The sequence below is a fragment of the Amborella trichopoda genome, chromosome 3 (assembly GCF_054954075.1).
Source record: "Amborella trichopoda isolate Santa Cruz 75 chromosome 3, AtrichopodaSantaCruz75HAP2 v2.0, whole genome shotgun sequence".
Lineage (NCBI taxonomy): Eukaryota > Viridiplantae > Streptophyta > Magnoliopsida > Amborellales > Amborellaceae > Amborella > Amborella trichopoda.
In genome coordinates this window covers 52,626,317-52,640,990 of record NC_142338.1, presented here as the reverse complement: position 1 = coordinate 52,640,990, position 14,674 = coordinate 52,626,317, and the positions used below count along the sequence as shown (strand labels likewise).

General features: G+C 34.3%; 1 protein-coding gene across 1 annotated transcript; it reads left to right on the top strand.

The window, feature by feature from the left end:
• Window positions 1–12,935: 12,935 nt before the first annotated feature.
• LOC18429266 (21 kDa protein) lies at window positions 12,936–13,938 on the top strand. Its single transcript, XM_006838553.4, has one exon. It carries the CDS (start codon window positions 13,015–13,017, stop codon window positions 13,630–13,632), a length of 618 nt encoding a protein of 205 aa, XP_006838616.1. The 5' UTR covers window positions 12,936–13,014; the 3' UTR covers window positions 13,633–13,938.
• Window positions 13,939–14,674: the final 736 nt, after the last annotated feature.

The window sequence follows — 14,674 nt, the reverse complement described above, 5'->3', positions numbered from 1 at the left end:
TTGAAAAATTTCATTACCATTGTATCCTTTTAGTAACACGAGCACCTAGCTCGAGGAATTTGTTTGGGCTAAAGTTTTTCATAATGCCTTTGCTTAAAATAAGTAATTAAAATAAAAAGATTTTTAATTCTTGAAGGTTAAGATCCATTTTCTATCAAAAGGATGCTTTGTCCTTATAAAAATTACTATTCCATTTTGCTTCTTCTTTTTTTTTTATCTTCTTTTGTGAATCCAAAATTTGTTTTATCTATTATTTTGATTTGTAGATTTCATCTACATGTGTGAAAAACTGTTGGTTTCCAAAGTATCTTGCTCTACAGTATAAGCGTGTTGGATTTTGTTTCTTTATATCATCATATGTGTCAAATGAATATTATTTTGAAAAATAAAATAAAAATTAAATTTTAACTTTTCCCAGCACAACTGCTTTCGTCCATGTTTAATTTTATTTTTTAATAACTATTTACAACTGTATATAGAATATGTATTTAAAATTTTCATAAAAGGTATTTATTATTTAGATTGCAATGCTGGTTTTGTGATTCGAACTCACAACTTACCTTAGCATGGCGTTCTACCACTCTCTTACACGTGACATTGTGAATAAATTCATGTGTTAAAATAAAATATTATTTTTGAAATATAAATTCAATAAACATATTTTAATGTTCTTGCAAAAAAGTTATACCATTTCATACGGTATATTTTAAATTTTTAATTATGGACATAGTGGTATGCATTGCATTTCTAGCTCAGCATCCCAGACACCTTAGACACGTATTAAAAATAATTATATCAATGTCCATGTAACCTCTTTGCCACACCCCTCCAAATAGCGGGTTGTTAATATATTTTTATTTACTATTCGAGTTAAAATGACTGGATAACAAATCGTTTGTTATTAAGGGAAATAATAACTAAAAGAAAAGAAATCAATTAGTTATCCATCTAAAGTGAAATTAAATCAAATTAAATGACTAAAGTTAGATGCGGATACATAGCTCGCAGACCTCGAAAAAAAATTCGTTTATTTGCATCAACCTTTCGAGGTGCCCATTCAAGACTTACACGAACTCATACTTAACAGAAACTGAGGGCTTTGGTTTATATTTATCAAGATTGAGGTAGGCAAAAGAGTGACTTTTCGTCATTTGTGGATCGTTCGGATAAATTCAGCAAATCACGAGAGTGGGGTATTCTATCATCGATTAATATACAATGTGTACATGAGGCAGTTGTTTCTTAATTGTAAAATACCTACATAAATAGCAAGATACAATCTAAATTCTCTTCACATGATTTCCAATGAAATCATAAAATAAATGGATTGTCATGATAGCACTCTCGCGAGCACTTATATAGGAAAAAGTTTATATAGAGCCGAGGCTCTAAACAATCAAATTAAAGCCTACCTACAAAATTTCACTAGAAGAGATTGTTTTGATGCTCAAATATCCTCAAATTGATCATCTCGACATCAAGATGCATGGGCACTATAAAAAAATGGATTTCAAGTTTTGGCAATAGTGCATCTTGTAACGTATTCTTTTAGCGCCAATCTTTAAGTTTTTTAAGTTTTCATAAATTTGCTCAATCTACATTATTTTTGAAGCTTTAAAATTTATACTTAAATATCAAAATATATTTTAAGGCTAGCACAAAGATTTCTAATATTGAAACCATATTTTTCGACACTATTTAAAGGTGCGCTTTACTTTGATTGTTTAGATCCTCGGCTCTATGCAAACCGCACCCTTATATATATCAACTTGAAACCTACTCGAGGCATAAAATATTTAACTTAGAGGCTCTAATTCTCAAGTGAAATTTAATAGACCTACTGTTTTAATAAAATACCAAAAGCGAGAAAATTATTTGAGCCGATCAACCTATTGCATGGTATAGGCTGGATGGTCAAGATTGAAGGAGGAGAGACAAAATGGACAAGAAGGTGGACTTGTAGACTCCCTTTATCCCAAATTTATGAGTTGTCGTCAACATTATCATTATTATAGCTTTTTACCAACTATTTGGCGCTAACTGCACAAATCTTAATGTCATCCTACTCTATCAAAGGCTATACCTAATCCTTTTATTTTTCACTCTACCCAGATTAAGTAGATAACATAGATTCAATATTCATGAAAGTTCTACATTGGCAAAAATTCACATGTGAATTAATTTTTTTTAACGTAATGTTTTTTTAGTTAATTCAATAGGGAAAAATTGTTCTACGAATATAACTTAAGACCTCATGTGGTGTTTTGCGGCCTTGACCACCTCAAGAAGGCCAACTGATTGCGCTTTTGTTGAGTAAACAGAGCATTACACTTGGATATTTTTTAAGCTTAAACATTTTTGCTCTTTCAAGTTCTTAATAAAGATGTCGGCAAAGCCTCATGCTCATAGTACCTTTCGACACAAAAATAAAAGTAGCGAAAGAAAAGAACAAAGAAAAAAAAAAAGGAAAAACAAAAAAAGGCTCATTCAAAAAAGAAAGAAATGGAAAAAACCCATTCGCATAGAAGGACCACTGTGGCACTCTGCGGTCTATGATAGCCTTTAAATTCTTTTTCTTGCCCTCTTAACGTTTCATGGGCTCTAGGAAAGGGCAAGTTTTTTATACTTCCCCTATAACATAAAATAATGGATGGCTTAGATGACCCAATCACAATGTCATCCTCTATATATTTTATTTTTATTTTTTTATACAAAATATTTTTCCATCAAAATTTCGGTGTCCAATCCTCTCTTGAACTTGCACCTATAAAAAATATAAAAAAATATTCTCAATAAAATAAAATAACTAAAATTCTCTTGAAAGTTCTAGAGTATTTTGGTCATTGTATTTTATCAAAAATAGTTTTTAAATATTTTATTTAGGTGCGCCCTATTGAGATGATAGTACTTACAAATTTTATATTCATGTAGTTAGTATAAAAATAAATAAAAAATAAAATACTCTGAAGCGTCGGATCGAGATTAAATAGTAGTAGCTCACATGATCTAAATTGAAAGACTGGATGAAAGGGAAAGTATATATCTTTTATGTTATAGGGGAAGCATAGAAATCTTTACCTATAGAAAAAACATGTTGTGTTGCATTTCTTGCCATGGATTGGTTCTAAAAATAGTTTTCAAGGAAATTTATGAAAATAAAATTAAGGGAAATTATATAATGAGACCATTTATTTTTTGCACAAGGTGGTTACAATTAATCTTGACTATTGGATGTCAAATCAGGTGGATGCATTTATTTGTAAAATAAAATAAAATCAAGTGGCTGCATTTATTTCATTAATCAGGCTCAAAATTCAAAAGAAATTTTTTCGAACTTGGTGACACACTTAAGCTATTAGATTTTACATTGGATGATTGTAAGTAATTGTGACCTCCCAGTATAAAAAATAAATGATCTCATTATATACAATCCCCTAAACTTAATTATATTTAATGCTTATCATTTTTCAACTATTCCAATTCATGAGCAATGCATATTTTGATGTGTTCCTTTCGAACAACATAAAAGATAAATAAATTGTTTAATATTTCATCCATTAGGGATATTTTGGTCATTTTCCCATCTTTCCATGGCTCAAGCTCACATATTTGTTGGTCCCGCAATTGATTCCATCAAATTAATGGGACGAGCATGGATTCCAAACAATTGATTCCATCAAATTAATGGGGCGAGCATGGATTCCAAGGGTGAGGTTTTACAAGTACCCTTGTGCCCCGGTCCCCCAAACTTAGTGACAATGGAATTAGAATGAAAGCTTAAGGAAGGATATGAAGACATGAATTCATCGTAATTTTCATTGTCATTATCATCAGAGTCGTTTTTTCAATTAATTGAAATCGACGACACAAATCTTGGTTTATCAATCTGCTCTAGCAAAAGATCATAAGTCCTCAAAGGACAAGAAGAAATATGGATAGATAATACCAAATAAAGCTACTACAAATTTGAAATTAATTGACGTCTTCCTTGAGTTCCCCTTAAAGGCCTTGTTGAGCACATGGAAGCAAGAAATGAAACTCCCTTTCAAACCATTACTTCCACCTCTGCCTTCACGAAAGTGATTAATGAGTTCCATTTTTTTTCCCTCTAACGAGGCTCCTCCAACTGTATTTTCATTTTCCTCCAACTGCATTTTCGACTTCTATTCACTATCTATTACTTTTTAAGCCTTTTGGGTACTTTTCAAGCCTACTGGGTCCACCAGGAGGGACACATTGGAGCCTCTAGTGTCCTTGGAAATGAATAATTCAGTGGACATGAATCATTGCGATTTTTTTATTTTCTTTGAAAAAGTTTATATATGGTATCAACTTTATACTATAGAAATGCGTACTTTTAAAAACCCCACCAATTGGTCCAGCTCAAAATGTAAGAATATGAATAAAAAAAACAGATTTTAAGACTTAAAAATATTACATTTAATATGATATTATCTAAATAGTACATTTTCAAATGTTTATAGATATGCTCGATTCAAATCATTTTTCAAGCTTTAAATTTCATAATTAACGGTAGAAATAGATGTTGTTATCGGAAGAATTTTTGACATCAAAAGTATTTTTTTGACAAAGTGTGAAGGTGTGCCTTACTTCTTCTTTTTTACGATTGACACAGTATACAAATTGCACTATAGTTTTTTGTAATGTTAAGTTTTACTTTTAAAAAAAATATATATATATATATATATATATATATATATATATATATATATATATATATATATATATATATATATATATATATATGGGCAATAATTTCATACAACCGTTGTATAGTAATATAATACAACAACCTTAAAAGACCATCTTATGGCTATTTGTTCGATCCAAATTTTGAAATATACACTCTTTTCATTCTAATGAGCAATCACAAAAAAAATAAAAAATTGAAAACACAACCTAGAAAGTATTTTTTTAACCCAATTAACATAGGCCGTTCATTTTGGTGAGATACTTTGATCTTGGCCTTAGAAGGATTTTTTTCATTTTCAATTTTTTTGGATGGCTTTATTATCCTTAGATGAACAATGTTAAAAAAGAAAAAATTGATTTTGAATTTATAAAGGCTAAGATCTTGAAATTGACAAAATGAACGGTTTAGATTCGTTTTTGGAAGGGACTCATTTTGACCATATCTAGGGTCCAAATTGAGCCATTTTTTTGGGAGGGATTGATTATTGAGATGAAGATAGTGTGTGTGCAAAATTTGAGGTCATACAAATGCCACAAATATAGTTATCTAGTATGATACAACCGTTAAATTGGATCATTGTTTATATATATATATATAAAAGTGGTATGCACATGTGAAAGGGGTTTTCGATCCGTTTACCAAAATGAGTTCATATAAAAGATTCCTGATCGAAGTTCTAACTATAAATGCTTTGAGGGAAAGGTTCTTGGATGCCATGCAGAGCACCACAAAGTAAGCACATTGGTAAATATTAAATAGTGGGAAAATGGTATGAAAGGGCTACAGCCCTATCAAAATAAGTAAATCCGCGCCTCATAACTCGTCAAATATTGCAAGTTGAATATTAGAAAACCTTTACATCAATCATCTCGGCTTGAACATTATGGTTGTAAAAAAATTTGGGATTTCAATCTCTAAAAACAATGTATATTGTAACAAATTATCTAAACGGTTTATTTTGCCCCAAAAATAAGCGTTCATAGATTTGCAAGATCTATACCATTTTTTAGTTTCAAATTTTATTGTCTGACATTGAAAATTTATTTTAGAGCCATCGTAGAGATTTCCGTCACCGAAGTACCTTGCAGACGATGATTTGAAGTGAGGCCTTATTTTGTTTTCATAAAGCCTAAGCCTCATAGAAACCCCAACCATAATAGTACGCTCCCCTACTTTCTTCGATCCAAATTATTTTGTAACAACTTTATTCATAACATTGATTTGCCTTTGCCTTTGCTTTTGCCTTTGCCTCCATGGTGGCCCAGTTGATCTGACAAAAAGAAGACGTTTCCCAATGAGTTCTGGTTGTGTTGAACCTGGACTGACAAGAATGGTGCCTGCCATGACCTTTTGCAAGTCCTATAGCCTCACAAAAACTGGTGGTCCCTGCCACCTTCATTAAACTTGATGAACTGGCTTGGGCCCAACCATTCTGGCGCATCAAAGAGTTGGGGTCCATTAGGTACTCCTAGTCCAGCATATTGCCTACTAAGACCAAACGCTTGGGGCCCATGAGGTACCCCCATATTGCCTACTAAGACCACAGACTTGGGGCCATGAGGTACCCCAAGTCCAGTATATGGCTTGTTTTCTCATCGGCCGAGTCCGTATATATAGAAATGCGGGCCTGTTAATAAATCCATTTTTGAAATGGATTTAAAACTTAATTTTTAAAGACACATAATCTCTAACATGGAGATCATGAATATGAAAGAATAAATAAGTTTAAGAAACTAAAAATAATAATTCTAGTAAGAAAGCATTTGAACCGCTAGTTTCCATTGTTTTTAGATAGAACACTTATTTGCGGCTATCTTTAAAATGGATGCTTTACACTTCCTGGACCATATATGTAGAAATGCGGTCCACCCCTCACGAAACAATTTTCCTAGGACCAGTGTTGCCATGATCCATTTAATGAAAGACTACCCGAAATTGAATGATACTTTTGGTTTTTAGCTAAGGTTTGGGATTAGCAAGAGGTTAAGAACAAGTTCTTCTCACTTATCTTGACTATGAGTACAAGATTTTTTTGGTCCCTAAATTATAGGGTGGGTTTTGGTAGGCTCAACAAGTTCTTCTCACTTATCTTGACTATCAGTAAAAGATATTTTTGGTCCCTAAATTATAAGGTGGGTTTTGGTAGGTCAGCTGGAGCTAAAGCACCAATTCAAATTTGTGGCCTTGCAAATGCCATATGGTAGATGGATTTTGGATCAAAAAATTTACGGAATCAATAATTAAAGGGGTGAATGTCCAAATCTTTTATCAGAGTTAAAGTGTTTTATAATGTACGTCCAAGTTATAACGCCAACTTTCAAATAAATCAGTGATTTAAAAATTAAATCGGTGAATCAGATTGGGCATCCCAAAAATTGGTACAAAACAGTAAATAGGAGGTCTAGAGCACTATTTTAGTGTGCAGAAAAAACAATGACCCGATGTAAAAATACTTGAAAATGTCAACTGGCCGAAAATCAGTACGGATCGGTGAATTGGCAGTTCGGATTTCTGTTTTACTGTAGAAAATCGTCGTTTTACTTAGAGAAACTGTTGATTGCTTTCTCAACTCAACCATCTTTTCTATATTTATACACAAAATCATAATGGGGGTGACCAATTCCCAAGTTGGAACGGACCTCGTGTTTTTAAATCACTCATATAAATGACGCGTTTTTGTTGTTTGAAAGAAAAAAAACCTGCACTTTTTCATTAGCGTCAATGGTACGGCTAACTACAGACTGGAACATCTTTAGCGTCAGATCTCGTTGCAGTATACAAATATGTTAAAAGAACTTAAACTGCCATTTAATGTAAACAACTTTATTGGTATTTTTTTTTGAAAAATATTTTGATAGGCTACAGCCCATCAAATAAGTAAATCCCTACCTAAAAGCTCAATTCCAGATGATCATCTCGGCTTTCACCGCTATAATTGTAAAAAAAAAATTAACGATTTTTAGTTTTAAAAAGAAATGTATAATGCAACACATTATCTAAACCATTTATTTCACCTTAAAAATAAGTGTTCATAGATATCCATGATCTCTATATCATTTTTTTACCGCCGTATTTTTATAGTCTAGGCTGTAAATTGATATTAGAGCTATCATATAGATTTCTAATGCTCACGTGAATTCAAAATGAGGCTCTATTTTGTTTTCACAAAGACCTATAAAAACTGCAATTTTTTTTATTTATTTTTTAATGTAGTCTCTTTTTGGCCCTTTGTCAGTAACAAATCTCTAGTATTTGATTTTGACGCTTGTTTGAAATCTTAATGTTTGTCGGCACAGATTACGGTCTAAAAGGCCAAGCCATAGCTGACCATTAAACCTTTTCACATAAAACATAATATACAACACGTATATTATATTGATCCCAACGACTTATAGACGGATCGCCGTCAATTACAAGTAAAGCTCAATGTAGTCGGCACATAGTTGTTAACACTAACAAGTTTCCAGAACCATCCTAAATATGAAATATGAAAGAGGGAGAGAGAGATTTATTTGTCAACGTTGATGTCTGTAAGGTTGCAACCTTGAATAATCCAATTGAGGCATTGATTTTGATATAAAAATTTATTATAATTATCTGAAAATCTAGTTTCATCTCTATTTTCAAATTTTTAATTGTAAAAATAGATAAAATCAAGTAGATCTATAAACGTATAGAAATCTTGAAAATGGACGGTCTAGATAATGTGTTGTAAGATTCATTATTTCAGAGACTCAAAATCTCTATATATATATTTTTTCATATTCATACGATGTCGAGATAATCAATTCGAGGGTTTTTCAATATTAAATAACCTTTTCTGATGGATTTTTGAGGTGCATATTTAATTCTACATGTTGCAACCTTATATGAACTTTTTCCTTCTAGCCAAAAGATTGTATGCTCCTACTCACACCTAGAAAATTACATATTGGAATATTTTGAGGACCCCAAATTTTAGGGATGCAACGTAGCGTCCATGTAAAAAAAAAAAAATTCATATTTATTTTATATGCGTTTGAAAAAATAATGTCCAAATTTTGAGATGGCCAAATTTAAGCGTTTAAAAACTACATATCAATTTTTTGTTTTCAAATACTCATTGGTGATTCTACATTAGATCCTAGAAATATAAAATTAAAAAAAAAATCCATGTAAGCCTTTTGCCCATGAGAGTAGTACATATTATGCTCGTCCAACTATAACAAATGGGATTGTATATTACGAGACCATCTATCTTTGCTATAAGAAGGTTACAATTGCTACTATCCGTTAGATGTAAAAATTATATGGCTTGGAGTATGCCATAAAATTCGAGATTTTTTTTTAAAAAACTTTTGAGTCTAATCATTGACATACTCACAACCATTTAATTTGAAATTTGATGGATAAAAATGACTGTGAGCTTATTGTATAAAGAATAAATGTTTTTTTTTGTATATTTTTCCATATCTAATCGGGTCATAAGATATTTTTTTGAGAATAAAGACTCATTAATTATTAGTGGGGGCACAATATGGTATGGAAAGGGTGAAGGAACTAGGACCATTGGTTTGAAATGGATGAAAGACCTAAGTTAGAATCATTTCATCTTCACACCATGACAAAAAAAAAAAAAAATTTCAATTTCAACTGGTCATAATACGGCTGATCCTCCTCCACAACTCTTGATGCTATTGAGTGGAAAAGCTCAAAACGTACCTAAAATAAATAAATAAATAAAGAAGATGAAGAAAAAAGGAACATGGCCCATGGATCACAAGAAAAATTGCATGTGCGCTCACAGGTCTCTGACTTATTGGCCTGTCGGTTTAACACCTCTTTGGCCCTTACCCCACTTAACCTTTTATCCTCTTTACTCTCCATTTACCATTAACAGGATTATCTAACTATGTGACCATTGAAAATATCCCTATTCTTCCATCCTTTGCATTTCCATAATGGCGTGGAGGGTCCTATCCCACCTCCTTGATTATGTGGCCCTTCTACCAAAAGAATTTAAGGTAATGTGAATTGTATATTTTTCCTACTTTGGTGGCACAAGTTCTAGAATTCTCTCCATCCAACCAATTATTAAGAGCAAGATATTTCATAGTATTATTGCTAGTTACCATTGAAAGGCCAAGATTGAATCTGGCTGATTTGGATAAATAGCATGACTTAAATAGTATTTGATTTTTTTTTAACTTATGTAAGAGAGAAACAATGTAGAGATCTAAACTATATTAAATGCATTAAGAACGAAGATCAAATGTTCTTAGTGAAGGACGACGAAGTCGATGAAAGGTGGATAGTTTATTTTAAAAAATTATTAAGTGACAAACACAATGAGAACATAGCGATAGATGAACTATTGGTATTAATGAGGGCGTACATCTTAGATACATTTGTATGATTAGGATGTTGGAAGTGAAAAAAGCTTTGAAAATTATAAAGATAGGAAAGACTTTAGGACTAGATGATATCTCGATAGAAGTTTGGAAGTGCATGAGAGAGATTGGCATTGACTGGCTGACAACGCTATTCAACAAGGTGCTGAGAACACAGAAAATGTCAGGCGAATGGAGGAAAAGTATTGCGGTACTTATTTGTAAGAACAAATCCGGCATATAGAATTGTGTGAATTATCAAGGGATCAAGCTTATGAGTCATACTATGAAGCTTTGGGAGAGAGTGATTGAACAACAACTAAGTCATGAAATGAGTGTATTTGAAAAGCAATTTAGTTTTACGCTAGGAAGGTCAACAACCGAAGCTATTTTCCTACTTAGATAACTAATTGAGAAGTTTAAGCCGAAGATAAAAGACCTCCATATGGTTTTTAATGACCTAGATAAAGCTTATAATAGAATATCTCGAGATTTGATTTGTAGTTTCTTCAAAAAGAAAGGAGTCTCCAGACAGTACATCGATTTGGTGAGAGATATATACGATGTAGTTCTAACTAGTGCACGAATAATTAGTGAAGAGATGAGTGAGTTTTTAGTGACAATTGGTCTACATCAAACCGTCAGCATTGAGCCAGTACCTCTTTATCTTAGTTATGGATGACTTAATTAAGTACTTGCAAGATGAGGAACCATGGTGCATATTGTTTGCAGATGACATAGTTTTGATCGATGAGACCCGAAACAACATCAACATAAAGTTATAAATCCAAAGGTTTTAAAATTAGCCGGACTAAGACAAAGTATATAGAATGTAAATTCAGTAGTAATAAGAGTAGTGACGAAGAAGTAGTTAAGTTTGACAGCCAGAAAATACATAAAAGACTGCACTTTCGATACCTTGGGTCGGTAATCCAAGAAAATAGAGAGATTGAGGAAGATATTGCACATAAAATTAGAGTTGGGTGGGCAAAGTGGAGATGTGTGACTAGATTTTTATGTGATCGCCACATACCAAGAAAACTAAAGGGTAAGTTATGTAGGAACGTTGTGAGACCAGCTTTACTTTATGGGGAAAAATGCTGAGTGGACAAAAAATAATATACCCATAAAATGAATGCAGTGAAGATGATGATGTTGAGATGGATGTTTGACAAGACAAGAAGGGATAGAATCTGAAATGAACCCATTTGAAAAAGTTTAGGTGTGGCATCAATAGACAATAAGATGAGAGGGAGTGGACTTAGCTGGGCTGGCTATATATGGTATCGACCCAGTACAGCACCTATCAAGAGGTACAAGTTAGTTCAACTGGAAGAATTGAAAAAGGCAAGGGGTAGGCCCAAAAAAACATAGTTGGAAGTAGTTCGAAAAGATATGAAGACTTATAGCATCACTGAGGGTATGACCTTAAATAGAGCAGAATAGTGGACCGGGATTTATATAGCAAACCTCAATTACTTAGAAAAAAACTATGATGATGATGTATATTATTTTGATATACTGAAAATTTTGGGCTATGTATGTCTAACTTAGGCATTTAAAAAAATTATATTAAAAAAGGCCCAAGATATGCGTACTGGTATTGAACAACCCTGTATGTTCAAATTGGCGGGTACTGAGCTATCCAAGCTAATTTGTTTCATGGACCATAAGAGAACGTAAAGGAAATGAACAATGGGATAAATTTCTTGGAAATGCTAAGTAGAATTGGATGGAAAACAAAAGCCTATAAATCCATAATAGAGGACAAGGAAAAATAATTTATTTAAAGAATAATTTGAAATAGACCGGGGCAAATTGAAGATTCATGAAAAATTTTGATAAAAGTTTAGTCTGGTTGCCTACTTAATACAACTCACATAATTCATCTATGCTTGAGACGGGTTTGAGAAAAAAAATTGAAGTCCATACCCTTCATTGTCATCGGCATCTTGGGAACTTCTTAAAAGTTATCGTAGCTCAACCGTCTGACCAACATTTATTCTCCTCATTTTTAGAAGTAAATGCAGCCAACTTCATTTCCCAAACTCACTCATGTATCATGGTCCATTCCATCGTGTCTGCTTTTTTACTTTTTTTGAGCGCAGTGCCCGAAACCCGAACTTCTGCCGAAATTTGCGCTTAACTTTCAAAAAAGCGAGGACCGTTTAGATTTGCAGTCAAAGCAAATATTCGAAACAGAAATTCAGCCGAAATTTCGCCTGAACTTCAAAAGTGACGCTCTCTTTTCAATTGGTTCGCACCTTCCGACTTCAATAAACCGAAATTGTGGCAATTGCTATTCAATATTCGATAAAAGGAGAAAATGGTGGGCTCATGGATTATAGGGCTCCAATTTTGGATTATTCCCCATTTTGGGCCTTAAAACTTTTTAATCGGTCATTTCAGTTTGGCTGGTCCCTTTTCTTTTTAAGGTAGATTAGTGGGGAAGACACGCCTTTATCTCTTTTAGAAATAGTAACTTTTGAATGTTTTGGGATCATGAAATAGTTATTTGATGACTCCAATTTTCATAACCTTCTCACCTCAATTTAGATTGAAAAAATACTCAAAAAGTAGGTCCTTAATCTAGGAAAAAAATATTGCCAACGCAAGATGCCGAACTTTAGACACGAGTAAAAGCAAGATTTGGGTTATCTTTGGATAAGGTTCCAATAGGTCGAAACTAGAATAAATTTTGTAGGTAGTTATCACCCCATCAGTAGGAGTACACCTGATATTTTTGAAACTAGTAAGGTTAAGAAAAAACTAAAAAAAAAAATCAGACTGATAAAGGGAAAACCCAAAAATAGGTTAAAAACCTGTCACATGACCTATAAAGCAACCGTCAGTGGCCCAACCACTCTCTCCTACTAACGCAACCCACATTCCTCTTATCAAAAGCACCGTAGCAAGGACACTAGCAACTCCATGGCTCGGCCCCCTTTCTCCACCCGACTCCTCCTCCTCCTCCTCCTCCTCTGCATAGCTCCGCTGCTCCTCCTCACCTCCGCCTCGTCCGACCAACAGAGACCTTCACAGCAGCAACTCGCAGCGGCCACGAGCTTCATCCGAGCCTCGTGCCGCACCACTCGGTATCCTGCACTCTGCGTCTCGTCGCTCTCGGCGTACGCTCCCGCGATCCGCACCAGCCCTCGCCAGCTCGCCCATGCCGCCCTCTCCGTCAGCCTTACCCGCGCCAAGTCCACCTCGTCCTTTGTAGCTAAACTCGGCACAACCAGAGGCTTGCGAGCGCGCGAGGCAGGGGCTATACGGGACTGCGTTGAGAACATGGGCGACTCTGTCGACGAGATCAAGCGCTCCCTCGGCGAGATGGGGCGTGTCGGCGGTGGCACGTTCCAGTGGCGGATGAGCAATGTGCAGACGTGGGTAAGCGCCGCCCTCACGAACGAAAACACCTGCGTCGATGGCTTTCAGGGGGTTGATGGGAGCACCAAGTCGGCTGTGAAGGCGAGGATACAGAATGTCGCGCAGGTCACCAGCAACGCCCTCGCCCTCGTCAATTGTCTCGCGGCTCCCGCGCCGTAGGATCCGACGATCGACGGCTTGTTTTGTTGGCCACGGAGAGAGAGGATAGGGTACATGTATACTATACGAAGTGCAAGGTACATGTAGTGTCGTTTATGTGTGTATGTGTTTAATGCGTATGTGCTCTATGTGTGTACTCCATAGCCATAATACAGCACCGGTCTTTGTGGTGTGGTTTTTGAGGGAGGGGTTGGACGGTTGGATTTGGGGATTCAGGTTGTAAGCACCGGATCTTGACCGTTGATCTGTAGATAATGTTGTCGTTCTTAGCTCAGGCGATATGAAACAAGTTTTGGCATTGTGATATGAATTTATCCGTGAAAGGTTGCCTTAACAAAAAAAGAAAAAGAAAAAAGAACTGCGAAACTTTGTTTTTGAAAGCTTCAGGAAATTTATGTCCCGGGTTTTTAAGAGAGCTTTATTTTTGCATTCTTTACAGCTCTTAGGTATTAAAGTTAAAACCATATGCATGATTTCTAGTTATTTAATTCTATTCTATTTTACATGGAACTGTGCCTAATGGTCCTTAATGCTTAAAACATTATTGGATGAACATTTTGATTCAAAATTCCGTACAAAAATGTCTTCGAATAATCTCTTTATTGCTTTTATTTATTTATTTATCCTTCACCAAAGTAACTTTATCAATTCAAAACTTGTAACTGTTCAGAATTTTGTTTTTATTTTGAGCTTGTAAATTCTGGGGCGAGAGCTAATAATTGAATCTCGCCCAATTGAGGGCAATTTGGGTATTTAATAAAGACTGGTTTGGATTCGTTTTGTTCGCAATAATTTAAGGGGACATGAACATGGATAACTACGACATTCACGGCGTCAATCATGGAGAGTGCAATGCGCACATGTATGTGATTAATTTAACACTGCCCATACTACCGTTCAAAAAAAAAGAAAAAAAAAAAAAAACAGTGCGCACGCTCACCCTATGCTAAAATTTGTTCTACATAGGCGGCTGGTTGTTAATCATAATATTTTTATTTTATTTTTGGAGCTTTTAATAACTTAATCATAGCATTTTATGACC